General features: G+C 37.3%; 2 protein-coding genes across 3 annotated transcripts in view; one reads left to right on the forward strand and one right to left on the reverse strand.

Annotated features, from left to right (window-relative positions):
• LOC108495471 (cAMP-specific 3',5'-cyclic phosphodiesterase 4D-like) overlaps window positions 1-23,704 on the reverse strand; it is a 187,522-nt gene that overhangs the window by 85,698 nt on the left and 78,120 nt on the right. Inside the window, exon 1 of one of the 2 annotated variants that reach the window (XM_017811180.1) lies at window positions 23,495-23,585. The exons of the other annotated variant lie outside the window; for it this stretch is intronic. The gene's annotated coding sequence lies outside the window, so the exon portion shown is untranslated. Of the gene's footprint in view, window positions 1-23,494; window positions 23,586-23,704 lie in introns of those variants that run through there. 2 annotated transcript variants of the gene reach the window in all.
• LOC108495421 lies at window positions 20,230-22,314 on the forward strand. Its single transcript, XM_017811095.1, has 2 exons — window positions 20,230-21,196; window positions 22,107-22,314. The coding sequence occupies exons 1-2, from the start codon at window positions 20,230-20,232 to the stop codon at window positions 22,280-22,282; spliced, it is 1,143 nt and encodes a 380-aa protein (XP_017666584.1). The 3' UTR covers window positions 22,283-22,314.

Genomic DNA, 23,704 nt, shown 5'->3' on the forward strand with positions numbered 1-23,704 from the left:
TTAACATCTAGGATATTATTGCTGTTTATTTGTTTGGGGTTTTGTATGCATGTCTGTCTACTTACAGAAGAAGCATATTTTCTTTAAACAGAGCTATAGAACACTGCAAAATAGTAGTTACTGCCCAATTTGATGGACTTGCACTCTTCCTGCTTGTTAGATAGCCTTACTTTTCTTTAATTGTATTTTGTTTTCAAAAATGTTCCCTAAAATTTGTACAGGTATACATTGAACTAGCTGAGAAGCTCTTATGCTGTTTAAAAATTTGTGACTTGACCATGAATAGCCTGGAGAGTTTAATGCTTGTGTGCAACAGCTGTTCATCCACCTTCTACCAGGAATTTAGGAAACAGAAACTAAGGTGAAGATATTGTCTTCATCAGGAGCTAACATTCTGTATGCCTATATATTGTGCTCGCTAACCATTACATAAGTAGTTTAAGTCTGCTTATCTTAGGTAATTATCTAAAACCTGATTAAACGGGTTTCAATACATAAATGTAGAATAAAGTGATTTTGGGGAGCAGACTGCTGGCAGCTAGCAAGCTCATGATACTACCTTTTATTTCACTAAATCTGACTCTAAGGTCACCTGTGTCTGCCTCAGAGCTGTGTTTAATAAAATATGGAACTAGACTTAAGGGTTTTCTCCTCCTTTCTGATTGACAACTACACAAATGTTATAGTTAATCATTTGGAAATATTCATGATCTAGAAAGATATCCAACAATGATTTAGGTTGCTAGTCACTGCCTAAAATTTTTCTATAAAAGGTGCAACAAGGACTTGAGATGCAGCTTACTCCCTGTTGCTACCCAATATCCATTTACATGAGTGAGATGAAGAACTCACATTGTTTATCTGCAACATATCTCTATTTCTAAGCAGTTCTGGGCTGATAAGGTAGCCAAATTTCTTTCAGTTAAATAGATATGGGGAAAAACCACATCATCATAAAGGATTAGAGAGCTCTGAAATGATCTTCTGTCTCTCTGATCTGCTGTAAGATAACTGCCATTGCTCAAAAAAAACCTGTGTTGTTTACTGACTTGAATCTCAGAGGCAAGTAAAGCATGCTCCCTTTACAACAACCGAGGATAAAAAGGCCTGAGCTTATGTCTGCAGTGTATGAGTCATCCAGTGTCCAGAACCACTTCTGGAACACTTTAATGTTGGCTTGTTTAATTTCAGTCAGAGTTGCTTCCCCAGCACAAAAGTATACAAAAAAAAAAAAAAGCCAAAACAAAAGACCAAAGACACTCCAATGAATCTGTTAACCTGCACTGAAGAAATTTTCAAAAGCAATAGCCTGTGAAAGATCCAGACAATTGAAGCAGATGTGAAAGAAAGGCAAAAGCATCCAGAGTACATGCTCAATTTTTTCCTCCCTCCTATGCTAAACAAGACACTGTATTTTCTTAGTTATAATTGAGTAGGAAAAAGCAGGTTGTACAGATAGGATATAACAGAAACATGAGAAATCTATTATTAAGAGAGAACTGTGCAAATAAGCACCTGAATATTCAAAGCCAAATATATTCCTATTATCATGCTGCTGGTCTTTTATTTGCTTAACATATTTGTCTTGTAAAAATAACCTAGAAATCAGTCAAACTTATCTAGTTAGACTAGCTTTTATCTCCTTTGATTAGTTATGGTACATTTATGATACATTTTCTTTATAATTTGCTTCTCATTGTAGGCATTTTTCAAAACAATGGATTTCTTCAGAACAGAAACAAAACAATTTAAACAATAAAATGCAAGGTAATGTTCATGTCAAATTATAGAATCACACAGAATACTTGCACAGTAAAGAATTTCTTCCTCATGTTCAGGTGGAACTTTCTGTGCACCTGTTGCTTCTCATCTTACTGCTCAGTACCCCCAAGAAGAGTCTGACTCTATCCTCTGGACACTTTCGCTTCAAATACTTGCATACATAGATGAGATCTCCTTTCGGTCTTCTCCGGACTAAACAGGTCCAGGTCCTTCAGCATTTCCTTGTAAGAGAGATGCTCCTGTTCTTTAATCATCTTCACACAGCTCTCTGCTAGACCCACTCCAAGAAGTCCATGTCTCTCTTATCCCGAGGAGCCCTGAACTGGACACAGCACTCCCAATGAGGCCTCACGAGGGCTAAGTAGAAGGGCAGGATCACCTCCCTTGACCTGCTGGCAATGCTCTTCCTACTGCACCCCACGATACCACTGGCCTTGGCCACAAGGACACAGTGCTGGCTCATGGACAACTTGTTGTCCACCAAGACCCCTAGATCCTTCTGTACAGAGCTGCTTCCTACACGGTCAGCCCCCAGCCTGTGCTGGTGCCTGGGGTTATTCCTCCCAAGGTGCAGGACCTGCACTTGCCCTTCTGGAAATTCAGACAGTTCTTGTCTGCCCATCTCTCCAACCTGTTGAGGTCCTTCTGAAGGGCTGCACAGCCCACTGGGGTATTGGCCACTCCTCTCACCTTTGAATAAACTTGCTGAGGAGGCATCTGTTCCTTCACCAAAATCACTGATGAATAAGTTAATACTGGAACCAGTATCAAACCCTGGGGGACACCACTAGTGAGAGGCTTCCAACTAGACCCTGTACAACTGATTACAACCCTCTGGAATCTGCCATTCAGCCAGTTCTCAATCCATCTTACTCATACAGTCTAAGTTTTCTGAGTTTATCTCTGAGGAATGTTGTGAGAGACACTGTTAAGAGCCTTGCTAAAGTTCAGTTAGACAATATCCACTCTTCTCCTCTTGTCTATCCAGCCAATTGTTCCAAAACACAAGGCAATCAGGTTGGTTTCTCTTTGATGAAACCAATCAGGTTGGTTTCTCTTTGATGAAACCATACCGACTCTCCAAATATCCAGAAACTGATGCTGAAAATTTATTTATTTTATATTGATTCGTTTTAGAACAGTGAAACTTATGGAGAATGTCAAAATGTGACTCAGAAAGTAAGTAGTGTCTCTGTATGTATGCATTTACACTGATTATGAAAAACCATAAGTAGCATGAGTGTGAACATTCCACATTCTTTACGCTTGGCTAAATTCAGAGTAAACAAAACCTTGTATGTCATATCCAAAAAAGTCAATGTTACATCAGTTAACAAAAAAAAGGTGAGAGAAATCTTACTTGTATCGTTTCTACTTTCCTTATATTCACAAAAGTTAAGAACACTACTATAAAAGTCAATGTTTCAAAACCATAAGGAAGTTACCTGGAGAAATGTACTATATATAATATTAACATCTCTGAAGAGTAATAAAAATAGCATTTAAACACACCAACTTGACTGAATTAAATAATTGTTTTGTATTTTAGTGCTTTTTTTTTTATCAGTTTCCTGTTCTACAATAACCTCCCCTGTTGGCATATGTAAACAATCTCTCCTGTGGAGAAAATGGGAACAGGTAACAGGTAACATAAACATTTCAATTCAGCAGAATAGACATGAACTCTAATCACACTTTCAGAACCATTTTTCATTTTTTCAAAGTGAAACAGTATTTACCATTATTTACTTTAACAGTAGTGCTGAATATTTTTACTCTCAACCCTTGATTGGTAAGTACTGTACCCTTTTTTGGGCTGGAGTGTAAATTCCCAAGACATTATTGAACAAAATTAAGCAACATTGGAGAATTACTTTCCTATATACTTTTTCTAACAATTGAAAAGCATGAAATGCAGGTTATGAGGACAGCTTTTTGGGAAAGTTTCACAGTTTACACAAGAAGAAGACGACTTCTATTTTCAGAAGTTTCTGAGATGGCATACTGCTGTATTGATACAATGCAAGTATCAATGCCAGACAACTTGGACAACTTGTTACTAGAAATCTCATTAATGACAGCTATGTATTGGATAATGAATACTGGCCAGCAGGACTCTGGGTTTTTAATAAAAAAAATGGAGTAAAATTACTGCAGCAGGTTATAAAGCACTGAGAAATGCAAAGATATCCATATTGCTAGATTATCTGTTTCTTTCTTTGGAAAAAAATCATAAAGCCTTGTTGTGTTTTCTGGAGAGAGGGAGTGTGGTTTTAGGAGAATACAGCATGACCTCTAGAGAGAAACTTACATTTTTTTTCTTTTTATTTTTTTTCAGTAACTTCCATTCATCCCAGAGTAAGTGTCCAGCACTTATCCCAGAAAAATGCTTTAGAACAGATAGAGAGAGACATGAAAGCTGAGGAAATTAGCTAGGCATTGAATCTGGGGAGGCGGTATGAAAAAGCAATTTTGTGTAAGAGTATTTCCACTAAATGTATTTTTCTTATGACTGTATATTTGATAACTTCATTTATAAGCCAACAGATCATTTTATTCATCAATTCTATGTGTTAGCACTGAGGACTCACAGCCAGGGGCTTGGTCTGATTCAGTCCTAGGGATTGAATCAAGACTGAACTAAACAAGACAGGCTTTCACCAAAGTACATGAAGCCCTGTCATCACAGCTAACTACTAAGCGGGACTACAAGAGAAAAAGTGCATGCTTTTTAACACAGAGAAGAATTTTACTTTACAACCAAGTAACAGCAGAACCTTCCTTTTTTTCTTCAATATTTTCTTTTGCTGAAAACAGATTAAATGGAGATAGAAAATATCAGAGCAAGTAAATCACAAAGTACTTTTTCTCTCGTCCTCTGCCTCTTCTGACAGATGGGAAATAAGTGATATCATCCATCAACACTTTTGATAATGTAATGCCAAGCCCTACTTAAATAATGTTTTAACTAAAAGAATGTCATCTTTCATTGTCAAGGAAGTCCTTTGCATTCTGAAGCGAAACACACATTTAGGATGGGTTTCATCAGTCTATCTCTGGCCTGAAAAATTGAACCAAATATACCTGGGAGAATTGTCTGCTGCCAAGGCCTGCCAGCTTGTTTCAAAAACACTCAAGTTAACCTCAAAATAAGTATGGCAGTGCATATACTAAGTACAGGGGGGAGAATAGCCTGCCAGCCCTGGCTCCCAATCTAGCACAGCTGCCTGGCAAAGCACCGGTGGGCTGGTTCCGAACTAGACTGGGAACTACCTTGTGAATCAAATAGTCAAGGCCATTGCAGTTCCCTGTCCCTACTCACTACCCCACACCATCACCACTCACCAACATTTTTAATGTCACCTGTTGGTGGAAAGAGCAGGGTTTAAGGAGCCAGAGCAGCAGCAGCAGATTTGTCTTGCGTAGGAGGTGGCCAAGCCAGCCAAAGACAGCTCCAGCAGTTCTGTAGCTGTGGCCATCAACCCTTCAGGACCCAGGGCTCAGCCAGTCAGAGATGGTCAGAGCACCACTGCAAGTGTGGCTGGAGGTGCTGCTGTTGAAGGTGCGGCTGGAGAAAAAAGGCACTTGCCCCAAAGGGTGCCCCTCTGAGGGAACTGAAGCTCATTGGAAATCTGCACTGGAGCAGGGACATCTTACAGAAAGGACTACACCCACAACATACCAGGAACACTGAAGAAGGACATCTCCCTCAGTTGTCTCTTTCATAGCTTAAACTGTCATGGTCAATCAACTGCTTTCTCATCCTGAATCATCCCTATCACTCTTCTAAACCTGCTCTATCCCTCCCTATCAGAGAGACCACCTTCTCTCACAAACTCTTTGACTGTTATACATGCGAGAGAACACTGTGTGTGTCCACACAGCAGCACTCTGAGGTCAGGCGCTGCTAGCCCCAGGTTTCTGCCTGTTGGGTAATGACTGTTCTAAGAATACTTCCTATTTAATGGAGGAATTGACTTAAAATAGCTGTAATACTCTGCAAGTCCTCCAGTATGTGCCTATGCTCCTAGCACTGAATGGATACTACATTTATTTAACAAAAATGGGTTCTCTTCACTGTGTCTGACCAGGACCTCCCACAGAGCTCAACATGCAGGTGGTCCTGGTACATATGTACCAGTATAATAACAGTCTCTGCTTCATCATCTGCTGTTTTCCACATGCTTCCTAACATTTCAGCTTTCTCCTTGACATCCGAGCATCAAGCTAACATATTCATACAACTGTTTACTTTTGCCTAAAGACCCATTCTACACAGCAACATTTATTCTGAGCCCATCGTGCAAGTTATAGCTTGCCCTGCTCCCATTGAGTACATCACTTCGAATTTCATGTTAGATTTCATTTGCTATTTTATCATATTCTGCAGTTTTGCGATTTAACATAGTTGTCTTTAATGCCATGAACAGCTTAGTATCATCAAACTTTTTTTTCTTTCCAAACCATTTTTAGCATATAGACCAGCACAATGCTCTGCCTCCTGGCAAGCTCACATTTCAGAGTTAGCAATTAATCCATTTAATTCCTGGGCTCCTTTAGAAGAGTTCTGTCGACGCTTGTGCACTTCACCTGTTTATTTAATAAGCTCTTCCACTATTATCTAAATCTGGGACAGGTTTTGATGTCTCTTACAGGAAAAAACCTATCATAAGAGACTTTGCAAGATCTCCTGCATTAATCTTTTGTTAAATATTCCTTTTATTCTACTTATGTTCTTCCAAAGTCTCCAGCTGACTTCATGATCTGGAGGAGGTTTCTTAGCATATTTTTATATCTTTATACCTTTGTTTTTATTACCCTTTTTTGGTCTTACTCACTGCATTTTCATATTCTATGTTTTATATTTTCCTCATTTGGGCAAAACTTCAACTTTTTGAAGGATGTCTTTGAGAGGACTGTCTTTATCTCACTGTTTCCCCATGTCAGTTTTCTTTCACTTTCTGAAAAATTGCAAATATCCATATCCTCTCAAATGTTTTTCTTGAGCTACTATGAGTTTTACAGACACACAAAAAAATCATTTTTATAGAACCATGTCAATTTTCTTCTTCACTGTATCTAATAATACTGGCACTGTTTTCTATCCTTTCAAATTTCCTATTTGATAAAAATTTTCTAACTCTACTTTTCTTTAGAGATACAAAAATTACCTAGGAGATTGCATCATTTTGAAGTGTGCTCTTTCAGAATTATATTCCTTTCCTTAATCTTGAATTTAAAACCTCAGATATAACTCAGCCTCAGAGAGTTTAAAACCGTAGTACAATCTCTTGATTTGATATGTTACCTGCTTCCTTTGAGGTTCAGATGAAGTCTATTCCTCTAAATAGAATTGTTTTGTTCTAGAAGATTAAATCCCTTGTTCTTGCACTATTTTCTCATCCACAGGATGAAATGTTGCCCCTCTTCTTCTTCATTTTTGCATGCAATATGGAAAGCACTTGAGAGAATACCACTGCAGAGGTGGAATATCACTTATACAAGTTTTGAAATCTTTTTCTGGAACTGTTCACGCTTTCCCCATCTCTTCATATACTCATTTGAATAAAGGATAGCAAAAACACCATTTCAAAATAACACAACCACCTTTTCTTTCGATATGACTACTTATTTACTTATACAGTTCTAGCACACAAAATTCGTTTTTGATACTTTAACTTAAAAAAATAAATGTACATAAAAATCAGCATATGTTATCTCCTTTTAAAATGTTTTGACTACTCTAAGGCATCAGTAATTGTTTGTTTTCCACTGCCCACCCACAACATGCATTTACATTATGATATTACGGGGTAACTCAATGTCTGTATAAAGGGTCTGTATAAAGGGTTTTGTTTCTTTAACTGACAGCACTAACTTTCACCTGTGCCTCAAAGCACTGTTATTTCTTCACATTCTGTGCTTTTCCAAAACCCATCATAATTTCCCCCCTTCTGTTCATGTTTGCCACAGCATATATTTCCTATATTTTACAGTTCAAGTTTGTTAAAAATTAATCCCTTCACCCCCAAGCTGCTCAGACTTTTGCTGTTATCATTTCAGGGCATTTCCAGAGAAACAGGTTCAGACTGAAGTAGCAAGGCACTGGAACTCAGAACCTGGCTCTGTGTCAAAACACGTAACACACTGCATACTGTTTAGGGAGAGGTGTGTGATACAAGTGACAAACCCTTGTAACTTGTTATGCAAGGCTAACAGTTGTGCCATTTAAGGCAGGTGTTTACAAGTAAGATCTTCATAGAGGTGAGGGCTGGGAACAGATGAAGAGATTTTCTAAAACCTAGAAATAAAACCTCTATGTATTATAATTTTCTATCTCATGTTTGGACAGAATTTTGCTACAGAAATAATGCCGTAAAATCAAAGCCGGCAAATATAAACTAAGGGAACAACAAACTACGTTGGCTATGATTTTAATGCTATTTTGTCTAATAGTGGAATACATAGTTAGGAAACCTTGTAGTCTACACAAAATCTTGGATGTGTTGGCTCCAGATAAACCTCCTGATTTTATTCCTGTCAAATGCTAGTGACAGTCAGGGTCAAATTGCTAATCTCCAATTTGTGAACTCAAAATGTAAATGTATTAATGACAAAACATTGGCTTCTCCAAAACAAGATACACAACTATATTTTGATAATTTTATGTCATTTATTTAATTATACAAGCAACAAGAAGCATGTTACTCTGGAATTACTTCAGGTGACTAAAACTGAGCTGTCCTTAAGTTTGACAGACCTAAATTTGAAAGATTATATTATTATATGATATTAGACTGAGAAGGTGTATAAAATACAAGTTTATGTCATTCTTCCTTTGGCTGAATTTAATCAAAGGAGATTAGATTTCAAAATCAATTTCTTTTACCTACTGATGAATACTTTAAAAATATACATAATTGTAATAATACTACTATACTATACAAAGCAAATTTAATATACTGTTTAATGTGTTTATTGTCCGTCAATAGAAGACAGCTTCCTTGTAGAAGAGGAGTTAATATGATCAAAACAGAAACACAAGAATCTTCACAGCATAGATAAAATATATTTGCTGTTAAAAAAAAAATGTAATCAGATTAGAAGTATTTGGATGAAGTGCAAAAGAAAAGGGAAGAGAAAAACAAAACAAAAAACCAGACCACAACCAACTGCAAATGGGAAATCCAAGAAGAAATTTATGTCTATGTCCAAAGTCTAGTCTACAATTTTGAATTTTCCTAACTCTTTATCTTCAGCTAGACAGCAGCTTTCATAGATACAGCTAGCACTAGTTTCATGTAATCAGAACTTTTATCGTCTCCAGTACTGCAGATAACATTTCTCTGTGGTCACAACAAACTTCAGGACAAGCATCTGATTTTAGATACAGAAAAATTAATCTGAATCTTTATCTCTACACAGCCTGGAAAGGCTACAAAGTGTTTTATTTGATCATATTTTTCTCCCTCTTCTGGCAGAAGAAATAGAGCAATTGAGAAATGTACAGAGGACTCAGCTGTGCTGTATTTCTTAATCAAAAATCCTGATTGCTTCTTTCAGAGCTTTGATTCAGGGAAGAAAGTGAAAACAATTCCATGTATAAGGTATACCAAAATAATCACAGATGTCATGAGAACTCAAAGCCATCACAGAAATTAAAGCTAAAAGAAGCCCACAACTTGCCTATTTGTTATGGAAGAAGGAAAGGGTATTAACAAAATGCATGCTGTATTAATTTGCAAGAGCACTTCAAGGTTTTTAATTTCAGCATTGGAAAATACTTCTTAAACACAATTAAAGTGAAGATATGATCTGCAACTAAGTAGCCAACCATGTTAAACAAGGGGAAAAAAATTAGAACTTGAGTTAATTTGAGACAGTGCATCTCCTAGATACTAAAACCTTTCCTCTGGTTTAAGGACCTTTGACATTTGGACCTTGGACCTCGACCTTTGGATTAACATGGAGAATGCTATTTTTTCTCAAATATAAGACCCTGTGGTCTTTTCTAGTTATCTTCATTATTTAAAAAATAAAAAGGACCATGACTGTGAGAATGACCAACTCCCAGCCAACCCTGAAATTGCACAGGATCTGCTGCTCCAGGTGGATCCCTACAAGTCTATAGGTCCTGAAGAGATTGGTCCAAGAATCCTCAAAGAGCTGCTGATGTCAATGCAAAACCTCTCTCAATGATTTTTGAATGGTCTTGGGAATCCAGCAAAGTCCCGGCTGACTGGAAGCTGGTGAATGTTGTCCTGATTTTCAAGAAGGGCAGGAAAAGATTCTACTCCTGGAGTCATTGGTCATGGCTTCATGAGGGAAAAGTCCTGCTTGTCGAACCTGATTTTCTTCTGTGACAGGGTATCCCACCCAATTGATCTGAGAAAGTCAGTAGATTTAATCTTTTTGGATTTCAGTAAATCTTTTGATACTGTCTCTCACAGTATCCTGCTGGACGTAATGTCCAACATACAGCTGAATAATTGTGTTACCCAGTGGGTGAGCAACGGGCTCAGAGGTTGAGCACAAAGAGTTATAGTGAATGGGGTAACATCAGGCTGGTGTCCAGTTGCAGGAGAGTTCCAGAGGGCTCTATCCTCAGCCCAATTCTCTTCAGAGTCTTCATTAAAAAGTTGGACCCAGGACTCACAGGAATACCAACTTTGCCGATGACACTAAATTGGGAGGACCTTCAAGAGCAAAGAGGCCCTGCAGAGAGACCTTGAAAAATTAGAGAGATGGGCAGTCACCAACTGTAGGAAGCTTAACAAGGCCAGGTGCCAGATTCTGCACCTGGGATGGGGCAACCCCAGATGTACAGACAGACTGCGGAACAAAAGGTTGGAGAGCAGCACTGTGGAAAATGATCTGGGGGTCCTGGTCAAACGCAAGTTGAATATGTGTCAGCAGTGCCCTGGCAGCCAGGAGGGCCAACTGTGCCAGGGTAGGCATTGGGCAAAGCATTTCCAGCCAGTCGAGGGAGGGGATTGTCCCTCTCTGTCTGCACTGGTGCAGCCTTGCCTTGAATATTGTGTGCAGTTTTGGGCACTGAAATATAAAAAAGACATTAAGCTATTAGAGATCATCCAACAGAGAGCCATGAGGATGGTGAATGGTTTGAAGGGGAAGCCATATGAGGAGCAGCGGAGGTCACTTGGTTTGTTCAGCCCAAAGAAAAGAAGACTCAGGGGAGAACTCATTGCAGTCTCCAACATCCTCACAAGGCAAAGCAAAGGGGCAAGTACTTCACTCTAGGAAGTACTTCACTCTAGTGGCAGGACTCAAGGAAATGGCATGAAACTGAGTCAGGGGATGTTTAGGCTGGATATGAGGAGAAGGTTTTTCATCTAGAGGGTGGCTGAGCACTGGAACAGACTACCTAGGGAAGTGGAAGTGGTCACAGCATCAAGCCTGTCTGATATCAAGAAGCATTCGGATAATGCTCAAATAATCCATGGTGTACTTCTTGGAGTATCCTTCACAGGGCCAGGAGTTGGACTGGATGATCCTGATGGGTCCCTTCCAACTCACATATTCTCTGATTCTACAATTCTAAGAATATGCTTTTTAATTTTAGAAAGAAACTGCTATTCAGAATACATACATCCACCAGTTTACTGCACAAGAACATGTTTGCCAGGCCATAACCATAGAATGATTATTAGATTAATCCCCATGGGCAAAATACCAGAGCAGTGCTCCATATGAAAATCTAGTCATGAAGAGCGTTAATAGACAAATTCTTCATTGGTGCCTGTTTACAGTCCAATGCACCAGTAGCAATTTTACAGAGTGACACTTGTGAAATTTAGATACCTCCATAGATATCAGCAGGGAATAAAAGACTTAAGGATCAGCACTTTAGGCCTATACATAGACCCTATTAAAAGAGTAATAAGACCTATTATTTACCTAGGTCCTAAAGTTCTTCCTTGGATAGTTTGAGGTCCTAAAGTTCTTCCTCAGATTTGACAGTAGAGATACTGCTAAATTGTAACTGTACAAAGAGTAAAAAAAAATTAGGAAAAATGAAACAAAACGTGGAACATGAGATAAAGAAAGGTAAATAGCAGAATGCAGTTACAACAAACGTAATATAATTATTATTATGCACACATAGATGATGGTGCCAGTATTTCTGCAATTTTATTCTTTTGAACGGATTATGTTACCATCTGAACTGTGGCTAATAGCAATAATCAGAATGATTACACAGAGACTGCAAGGCCTGACCCACTTAGCCAGGACTTTACCACCTGGTGCACTGCATGTCTGGTGAACAAAGAACATGCCATTTAGTGTGTCCTTGACATTTCAGAAGCGTGCGTTTTTCCCAGATGAGAGAAATGGCATGAGTTTGTCTTGGTAAATTCTTTAGAATTAGGATGAATATGAAATACCGCAGAACTGTACATAAGAAATGCAAGCACAGTTGTGGTCAAAGTTGCCAAAGCTATATCATTTGATGTCTGAATAATGAAATAGTAGAAAATTACGTCAGTACATCTACATCAGGCACAGACCCACATTTGTTTTCTAATTCTACTAACCTAAGTGGGTCTTTAGAAAGTAAACAAGCATAATTGTACATATTTAACATTATTCATCAGATGTCTGCTCCTCAGTACTGCATAAAATCATCCTGGTACAATTGCAAAATTGAACTTTAAATCTGCAAGTTTAGGTTTTCATATTAATTTCTGCAATATCTTTTGTTTTCAAGCAATAATGTTTTGGAGTTAGGTGGTGGATTTTTTTGGTTTCCACTAATCAAAATAATAAGATTTTTTCTTTCTTTAAGTTTCTCCTAAAACATCAACCTTTATTTCAAAGACTGTTACAAACCACTGTTATAGGAACTATTACATGCACAGGGCAGTAATAATTCTGTCTTTCTGAACAGTCTTCATGTCCAGCAATAAAACATCATCATCTTACAAAACTAATTCTACATGCCTATTTTTTACATTATCTAGCATTAAATTGCTAGCCCAGCCAGTGTAACAAACATCTGCAGTTGATTTTTATTTAATTGGATTGCCAAGTAAACCACTAGAATACATAGTTTTTATCAAAAGCTAGTTTTGAACCCTACTGCTTTATTTTTTGAGAGCTCACTCTGGGAACAAGTCTGTGAGACATGTCATATTTTTACATGTTTTCATATATAGATATCCACACATATATTTGCCTGTGCAAAAATACACACATTTGGCTATATTTATGATGAATGGGAGACCGAATTCTGAAATGCAAAAACAGTTTTCTTACTATTTAATTAGATTATGACTAAGATAGTTTGCGTGACTATAACTTCACGAAGCACTTAAAGAGAGGTCATAAAAATCAGCAATACTTACATCCAGAAGGAATTTAATTCGCAGCTCAAGCAAAACACATGAAGGTGAGAAAGCATCTGATACCATCTCATCCAAAAGAAAATGTTTTCCCAACTAGATAAGAGAATCTGCATTGATCAGAACTCCTGAATCGATAATTTTGTATACTTAGATTTAAAATCCTCAGAACTAAGGATTGCTCAAAATTCTTTCGCTATGCTACTTCTGTCACAAACCACACCATTTATGTGGCATATTCACTTTAACAATTGAGACAAAAATATTTATAATACATTAATTTCTTCCTAGGCTATAAAGTCACCATGTTAATAAGTTAAAAACAAAAGGTATAAAAAATGACACTTCTTCAGTATATAAACTGCAGTACATGAAACATGAACCCCTATACAGAGGAAAAGGTCTTTCTCTCTTTGTTTCTCTCTCTCATTCTCCTCAACATATAACCATGCACCAACCAGATAGTATCGGAAGGTAATATTGAAAACTAGAAGCGTAATACTGTCTTGACAACTTGAAATTAGAAATTGAGGGGGAAGATTGTCTATTTTCTTCACAAGTCCTGTAATTCAAGAAATTACTTAAAGCAGTAAATTTTAATTCAGTTCTATTATGCACAATAAAGAAAAAGAAAAAACCTCAAAGAAGAAATTGCAACCAAAAGGAAACATTCTCTAACTGCTGGTGTTTATGGACAGGTTTCAAAATATATGCATACTTAGTTCAAGAAAAGCATTCCTTAAAAAATAACTATTTCTGACCTTTAAATGTATATGAATATGTATATATTAGTACTGAAACAACCAAACTACATAGAAAAGCTCACAGTAAACTGGTTTCAACATTGTCATTTATGTTTAAAGCACAGAGAATAACTTCTCCCGTGTATAAATATCATGTGTCCATTCCTACTAAATGCTCCATCTTCCTTTCCTCTGCAACATCACTTTATACTGCAGCATTCTTATGTGATGACTGACATTTTGGGGACAATAAAAATAGTTTCATTTCTTTTCATGTTGCCATTCACTAAATCTGCTATTGGTTTGTGTCTTTGCTGCTGTTCCCACTTTGTTACACTGTCATAGCTTAATTTTTCCTGAATTTGTGTTACAAGAAATTTTCATCTACCAACTTTCTAACTACTCTGAAGTCTGAAGTCTGGCTTCTTCAAGTTCATTGGTTTGGTTTTGTTGTTCTCTTACTTTCCCTTTTTTTATCAGCTTCAAGGACTTGCCCTCCATTTCCACTTTCTTGAGTAAATCCCAATATTTACTGCCCATCTGAGCTGTATCGTAGCTTTTCATACCAAAACGTTGTAACAAAATCATCAAGAATCTGACCAACAGTTAGCATCTTGTAGTATTCCTCCCACACAGAAAAAAAATAATAGGCAAAACCAGACAAGAATTAGACATGTAAACCCCGACCTCAATGGTAAGGATTTCACAAATTTTCCTTTAAGCACTGAATACTTTTATCATTTGTATTCACTAACTTGTTTAATTTCACTTGCTTCATAGTAAACTTCTGTCTGGGACCTACCAAAGCTTCCTTTTCACATCTGGCTTACAGCTGTGTAGCAGGACAGGCTCTTAGAACTGCTAAATTTTAATGACAGCTAGTAGCTCTCATTCAAAATCAAGTTTCTTCACTGTTCTTGTATCAGCATGACTGAATGACACTAGAAACATCTACCCTTGCACCTATGTTCAATCTGTGCTATGAAAAACAATATAGATTAATTAATTATTTTTGAGAAATTAGAAGTGAATAGAGAAAAGGTTTTTTGCACCTTCTCTTGGATCCACGGGTTTGAGTCAGTCAATCACGACAATTCTCTGCTGAGATTAAATGAGCCAAAAATACATAAACAATTCAAAGACAGAGCTTTGCTGTGTACAGTGCATGATTAACAAAGAAAACAAAACAAAAACATTTTTATTATTTGTCCTCCTTTTATTACAATGTCCTCTTTTAGAGGATCTTCAGGGATTTTGTAGCATTGGAATTAGAAGTATTATCACATACAAAGTGCAGCAAGTGTTACTACAGGTAGAACAGAGGGTGGTAAAAGATTAGAAAATAGTTTATAACACATCAGGGAAAAGTGGAAAAAACTATTTCTTTCCTCCTCTGACAAAAACTATCACAACATCTTGAATGCATACTGATACGCTTATCCAAAATGCCACTTCTTAGAAGTGTTAATAAGTGATTTGATGACACATTTAATGACAAAAATGTTGCAAACAATTTTTATAAATATCCAATTTTCTATTTGCAAACTATGAGTACAGCCTTTGCAAAGTAAGACTACAGCATTTGCAAGGAATTCATGCCCAAAAATTCACAAATTATATCATTGATAAAAAAAGAAAAGCTTTATAAGAGTGTGAGGGGTTTTTATGTCTTATGCAGTCCCAACTATTCTTGCAGGTGGGCGAAGTGAGAAATTCTCTTCTTTTAGCTCATCAGAAATAAGTAAAACTCAGCACCTTTCCTTAGAGATCTAACTCCCAACTATAAAAAGGAGCTGGAAACCTTCTCCACCTCTTTATTTAGTACTCTGTGCTTACTCCAGGATCATATTACAAATGTTATTTGCTATACCCATATCTTTCTAGACCTGTGCTCTGCTGCTTTCTCCTGCCTTTTCTTAAAAGCACTAGCCCCTTCATTTATTTGGTAGTTGAAGTAATCTTTCAGCTTCTACAATTGATCTTTTAGTTAGTCTGTTCTGCAGGCAGATCTGTAAGGCAGTGGCATCCACTGATTGAGTGTCTGTAGGACAAAGAGATGGTTCTCTGTCCTCTTACTGAATAGAAAGGTAGCTGCTACACCAAGGGCACTAACCAGTTACGGCTCAAAATAGAAATCTTGATGGAGATGAGTAAGATACATTCATTCACCTTGTTTTTTCAGGCAACTCTAAATATTTTATTCATTCTTTTATTTCTCCTCTGCCATGGGATTGGCTCAGATGAGCTTCTCCCCCAAGATGCATGTGTTATAGTTGAGAATATATTTCCTTTTTTCCACGTCCTAATCTTTAAACATCTGAACATGATACCAGATCTGAAAATATTAAAAAGATGCATGGACACACATGATTTGGCAGTAAAAGTAAACCCACTCCAGATTTGCAAGTCTAAAAATCCCTAAAAAACATCCAACGCCATCCAAAAGCCCAAAGCAGACCACCCTCACTCTTCCTACCAAAATAAAACAATGACCCCTGGCCCTGAAGATGCTCCTGTAAAAATAAAATACGACTGAAATGTTTAGTCTTTCTTCATTACTTCCTTTTTTTTTTCAGCTGTTACATTATACTTCTTTCACTTTACATCACAAAAGATATTTTTGTTTGAAATAAAGATCATTGTCACCATACAGTTTTCTAATCAGGCTAGCTTCCCCACTTTATACCAAAAGCTTCTCCTGGGCATCAGTAACTGATCTAGAAACACTAATAGCACCACAATCAAAGGATTATGGACAGAGTTCAGGCAAGATGCAAGACTAGAAATTATTTAAAGATGGATGCTTATTAATGTAAGTCTCATTCAGAAAAATAACTCTGCATGAAAATGCAGATGTAGGTCTTCCTAGAGTACTTTATAGCTCATTGTATAACACAGCCTGACCATTACTATTGTATCTTTATCTTAACCGAGAAAAATATGGGTTGTGTCCAATCAATAGCCAGTTTTGGTCCTCACATTGACTTATTGAAGACGTTTTAAGTCATTAATTTAAACAAAAGTATTTAATTTCAGGTAATTCCTCTGTCTGCCCATGATTAAATTTAAATCAAGATTTACAAAGGTCATCTAGAAAAGGAGCTTAGTTAAGCTAAGGAACCCAGAGCATGTATATAGAAGTTGCTTAAAACGTCTGACCTGCTTTAATTAAATTAATTCATTTCTGTTTGTACACAAGGCCTTTATCTAGCAACCTATCTGTCATCAGTCAAAGGAAATGCCAGTCAAAATTACTTTCTCAGGGACACGCACAGACAGAGGTTATACTGATTGCTACTATCATGGGGTTGGACAGACAACCATTCTACCCTGAATGTGAGATGGTGTTAAAGGTTCTGACAAGGAGAAGAGAAAGCCAAGCTCCTGGGAAGGGTGTTTATGGCAGGGACAGACACACACTCTTGGAGTGGAGGACTCTTCTACATCTAGAGCTTTTAGATGCAGCAGATAGGTCGAATTCACAAAACTCTAAGAAAGATAAACATTACCAGTCTGGGGCAAAGTAAAATCAATCACTGTGAGTCAGTACTGAAAGTTGTGCCAGTTGTTTTATCTTGTCCTAAGAGGAGGAAGGAGATACTACTATGGAACTCCTTACCACAGCCAGTGGTGTGGTAACTGTAAGAAAGGGTGGTAACACTTTATGCTGCCTCACTGAAATCCAGAGTCTGACATTTAACTGTATCCTTCATCTTATGGTAAGGGAAGATATTAGGGAAGAAACTATGAATGCCAATTATAAATAGAGTTAGCATGAAAACTTTTGCATAAGGTTATTTATCCACACTTTGGTTTTGTGGGTTTTTTTTAAATCATGGCTGTAACTAAACAAACCAATATAGTGGTCAAAATTATCAGATTAAAAGTCCACATAACCTTATCTATTTGTTTTTCACAGTGACAAACACTGGATGCCCATGGAAGAGCAGAAGAACACTGTAAGAGCATAGGTGATGTTCTCCTTGCATAATCTCTGAGACTCCAGCAACTTCCAGTTCAGGAACAACATTACAGCGAAGTAATGTTCTTGTATTAAAATGCTTTTGATATATTTGTTTAGCATAAATTGTCGCCTGTAAACTGAATAAGCTGCATCATGTAGAAAACTACAAATATATTCATGCTTTTCACATATTTTCACTTCAAAGGAACAATAAACATGGGTAATAGAATAGGACCCTTTTTACATTCCAAGTTATAAGTGTTTGTTTTCCTACAATGTATACAGCTTTACAATGCACAGAAGATCAAAACATAAATGCCATCCATTTAAATGTATAGACTATAAAAATAACTGCTAAATTTCAACTGCAAATGCTTTGTCTCTATAGAAGAAACAAAAAATTATCCTGCTTTATTTTAATATACCAGAGTATTGGCTATAATTATAGTATATTTTCCATTTCTATCAAGATCTGTCTAGAAAAAAAAAGCGAAAGGATAAACATGTATATCATCATCAAAAAGTTATTTCTTGGAGCAGAAGTGAAGTAATTTATTTTTATTTCTTCTTAGGAGCTAACATGAAATAGAATAAGAAGAATAATTGAATATACTGGTTAAAAGGAAAAAGCGTGTGTTAATATAAATGTTGCAGGGACATTCTATACAATTTAGACTGATAAAATAAATGTCATACTACACAGTAAGCTATTTGAATCTAAAGAGACCGTACTGTAAAAATGCTCTCTCTAAGATTATTGGTGAGACAGCATCTAAGTAATATAGCAGAGGGAGGGAGAGAGGTAGAAAATACTGGGAATGGCAAGTCATTACATTTGTTCAGTTCATCTGAAAGGCTTTTGGAATATATCATGTTTTTTCTTCCTAGAAAAAGAGGTCTGCTTGCTCAAAGAGTGAAGAAGAGAATGCACTGAGGATTTGATATTTGTCTTTGAAGAAACTTTTAATATTCTTCGTGAGACTGCATCTATGTTTGATCTTCTCTCTTTGTAAGAATTTTCTCATTATTAAAATGAAGAGATAAATTAGCTATGTGCCACCCTGAGAATAGCAAAAGAGACACATATTCACCTATTGTAAAGATGTTAATCTGATGGAGTCTATCAAAAACAAATGGGAAAGCCTATCTGTATCTCTCAGCTTGGTACATTTCAAGTGCCTGTGACAAAAATAAGCCAAAAATTCAGAAATTAATAATGGAGTTGTTAAACATTTCCTTAGAACTGTAACTGTAACAACAGATAGATCAAACCCAGAAAATAAAAGAGAACAAATTAATGAGTTGAAGTAGAACTGTTATGCTGAAAGAAATGGGTGAAACACACCTGTAAGATGTCACACATTAAAAAATGTCTTAGTGTCTTAGAAGACCAACATTGTAGTGCAGGTCTATAAAATGTTGAGCAACTTGTGAACCTACTAAGATAATAGTCAAATTAAAACCCCAAACCAGACAGTGCACTGAGACTGAAAAAGTGCAAAAGATAATCTTTCTAACATGAGGCATGTTAAATCAAGTCTTCATCCCACTCTGTTTGTTTTGCAGATAAATTTGAGTATAAAGAGATATAAGAACTTCTATCTTTGAGTAATAAATGCCAAAATTCCACTTTTATTTAAAAAAACTCAGTATCTAAGTGGTAATATAAGACATGAACCACTCATGCCTCACAGAAGAGAAGAGATAATAGAGATATCCTGTATGGCTCAATATGTTTTTAATTGAACTGCTTGCAGCCTTACTAAATGTCAGCAAACAAATAAGAACTTCTGAAACAAACTGCTTTTTGTTTACCCCAAAGAGCAGAAAATATTGCACAAACTTAAAGTTGCGGAAAATAAAATCTCTAACATGCATGACAGGTTTTTTTATTGAAAGAAGATTTAATGCACTGTATAAAACAATTCGATACTGATTCAGTTTCAGCCTTATGCAGTTAATTGGAAACCCTTTGAAGATTATAAAAAAATTTTATACACATGAAATCTTTTAACAACATCCCAATATATTCTCCCTTTCTCTATTTATAATTCAAAATGGTTTACATGAATACAAAATTTGAAGTAATCACTTTGATCAAACTCGATTACCTGCATAGTCCGGAACTAAATGATTATCCAGATTTAATTGTCATTTGAATGAGAAGATTCATTCTTGAAACATCCAAGGTTGATTAAAATGTTGTCACAATAAAGACTCCATGGCAATCTTATAAACTAGTTTTATGATTGACTACACTCAAATTCAATTGACTGGAGCCTTCAAACAACTGAGGTGAGAACTCATAAGGACTCTGGCGTTGAGATTGCCTGACATAACGAAGCCCTTTTGGTTGTTCTCGCATGAACGACAAAGAATGGCTCTAGGGGTCCTGGCTCAGCAACTAGCACCGTACAAAAGAGCAGTAGCCTACTTCTCCAAGCAATTGGACAAAGTTAGCAAAGGATGGCCCACCTGCCTAAGGGCCGTAGCAACAATGATCATAAATAGAGAAGAAGCCAGGAAATTTACAATGGGACAGAAAATGACTGTGTTAGTGTCCCACACAGTATCTACGGTACTGGAACAGAAAGGAAATCATTGGCTGTCACTCTCCCAGTTTCTGAAATATCAGGTAATCCTGGCTGAATCAGATGACATAACCATTCAGGGGACTAACATTGTTAACCCAGCTTCATTCCTAGAAGGAAGAATCTCGGCTGCACCTGTCGTGCATGACTGCCTGGAAACCATAGAAGCGGTGTACTCCAGCTGCCTGGACCTTAAAGAAGAACCACCCCTGGATGCAGAAGATTGGTTTACTGATGGCATCAGTTTCATAATGCAAGGTGTGAAGATGGCTGGGTATGCTGCGACCACCACTACTGAGGTAATCAAATCAAATCCTTTGCCCTCAGGAACCTCAGTCCAGAAAGCAGAACTGATAGCTCTCATTCGAGCTTTAGGATTGGCAGAAGGAAAACAAATTAACACCTGGACTGACTCCAAATATACCTTTGGCATAGTTCACACTCATGGAGCAATTTGGAAAGAAAGAGGACTTTTAATTCTTCAAGAAAAAGTTGTGAAATATGCTGAAGAAACTCTACGATTACTAGAAGCTGTACAACTCCCCTCTCAGGTGGCAATTATGCACTGCCAAGGACACCTGAAAGGTAACACTGTCCTGGAAATAGGAAACAGAAAAGCTGATGCAGAAGCTGAATTAGCTGATGCAAGAAGTAAAGAACTACCAGTAGCAGCTTTAGTGCTAGAAGAACTAGACACAGATCAACAGGTAGAATATCAAGAAACAGATTACAAGTGGATACATGAAAATGAAGGTAAGCTCTTAGACAGTGGGTGAGGTTAACTAAAAGCAGGTCAGTTAATACTATTAGAAAAATTTGTGTGGCAATTTGTAAAAGTAAAACATGATAAAACTATTGGTGCTTAGACTCACTCTATTAGCATTTAAGGACCAGAGTAGCAGGACCAAATTTATTTACCACAATAGAGCAAGTCACATCCCAATATGAACTTTGTCTGAAATACTGGAACAAAAATACACCAAAGGGCAATAAGCAAAGGGCATTTCCCAGGTGAAATTTGGCAAATTAATTTCCCTGAGCTCCCAAGAAAAGGGGGAGGTTCTCTTATCTCTTAGTTTTGCCTGACACATTTTCTGGATGGCCTGAAGCTTTCCCATGTAGGACAAACAAATCAAAAGGAGTGGTTAAAGTCTTGTTGAATGAGATTATACCACGGTTTGGAATGCCTAAGAGCATCTCTTCAGATAGAGGTTCACACTTTTGTGCATGAATTGTACAAGCAATAAGTAAAGCACTAAAAATCAATTGGCAACTGCATATGCCCTACAGACCACAAGCAAGTGGGCAAGTAGAAAAGATGAATCACCTCATTAAGGAACAAATTGCTAAAATATGTCAAGAAACAAATTTTAGTTGGTATCAAGCTTTCCTATTGCTTTAATCAGGCTAAGGGTCAAGCCGAGATCAAAAGAGAAACTGAGTCCATTTGAAATTCTATTGGGCAGACCCTACATGATGCAAACTGTGAATAGTGAAGCTGTAGATCAAATCAGTAATCAGTATGTCTACGATTATGTTATGGCTATAGGGAAACAACTGCAGAAAAATGCTATAGTGGTGTTAGAACACCAACCCAAACAAGTTGATTGTAAATTGCATCCATTCAACTCTGGTGATTGGGTATATATTAAGAATCTTTCAGGAGAACCACTACGAGATAAGTGGGATGGACCCTACCACGTGCTGATGACAACCTTCACAGCAATCTGGGTGAAAGAGAAACCCACGTGGATCCACTACTCTCAAGTCAAGAGAGCTCCAGAGGAAGCATGGACCTCGGGAGACAAATCATCTACTCTCAAGCCTTCTCAATGCTGACTTTTGGACTGATAAGGACATTGGTGCTAGATCAAACCCTTGCCCAGAACTCATTACGGTCTCAGACCTATAATGGGGTCTCTGGTCTATTATTTTATTTACAACCAGATCTTCCGCCTCAGCCAGTCCAAATGAACCAATACAATGCATCTGTTATAGTCCTCCAAGGAACAAGGGTACTGACTAACTGGCAAAATCCTGGTACCCCATACGATGCAAATGTTTTAATAGGAAAAACTGGAGAACAAACTCGAGCTGGATGCAAAGCGTATAAACCACCTTCACAGATTAGATGGTCATCCAAAATTGACATTACTGTACGGGACTTTGTGAAAGTATTTCTTACCTACCCGTATGACTACGGAAATGTAATTAGTGGACATGCATCTGATTCTTATCAATGTTGGCACACCTTCACTCTAGATAAATCAGTTTCTCTGATGTGTCAGTGGACATTCAGGGAAGGAAATATAACCAGATTTATAATTAATGCTTCATCAAGTATTCCAACTACCAAATCTCCTACCACCCCATTGACTAAGGCCACCGCCAGCTCTACAACTCCTTGTTTAACCTGTGAGAGTGTCCACAATTTAACTTTTGCTGGACCTTGCATAATTAGACAATCAAATGAGCAGAAGCTACTGCTAGATCCCACATATTCACTGAAAAGAGTTCAAATAAACATTCAAGTAAACATATCACATACAAAAAAGACTGTCAGCCCTATATTCAGCAAAGTCTTAAGGGCTGGAATGCATGGTTTGGCACAGGATTAGGTGTAATAAACACCATAGACCAAGAAGTGTTAGTGAATAAACTAAGTGCCATCACTTCTAATTTGGGAAAACTCAAAGTCCCTTTAAGATCATCTTTACTCACTTTGGCAGAAACACAATCATTGGCAGTCAGATTGTTGACATTAGTAGCTAACCACACTGCGGAAGATTCTACCAATATTGCCAACTGTGCTGGTAGCATCCATAAAAGGTTAGCACTTGCGATTCAATGTATCCAAACTCAATGGGTACAATCTATAGCTGCAGGAATATTAAGAGAAGGAACTTCAGGAATACTGCCAAAAGAGATAAGAGAAATAATAGCTAGAAACAGTTCCACTACACAATTTGAGAAAAATTACTAAGCGTGGTGGCAGTTAGTAAACTCCACTTACAATCCTCAACATGAACAAATTAAAGCTTATGTACTCACTATCAGTGCAGCCAAAGAAAAGGCCATCTTTCCTATCTTGACATTAGAAGCCTGTGGTAGTTTAGTCTAGGCCTTCCCTGGTGACCAGTTTGTAACCAAGGAAGTGCCCAGATTGATCTGGTATTCCCTATGATTTTTACGTAAGCTGGGGTATAGGAAGAAAGGAGAAAAGGCCTTCGACCTCTCTTTCCTTCTGGCGGCTTTGGAGGT

This window comes from Lepidothrix coronata, unplaced genomic scaffold (assembly GCF_001604755.1).
Source record: "Lepidothrix coronata isolate B3197 unplaced genomic scaffold, Lepidothrix_coronata-1.0 Scaffold31, whole genome shotgun sequence".
NCBI lineage: Eukaryota > Metazoa > Chordata > Aves > Passeriformes > Pipridae > Lepidothrix > Lepidothrix coronata.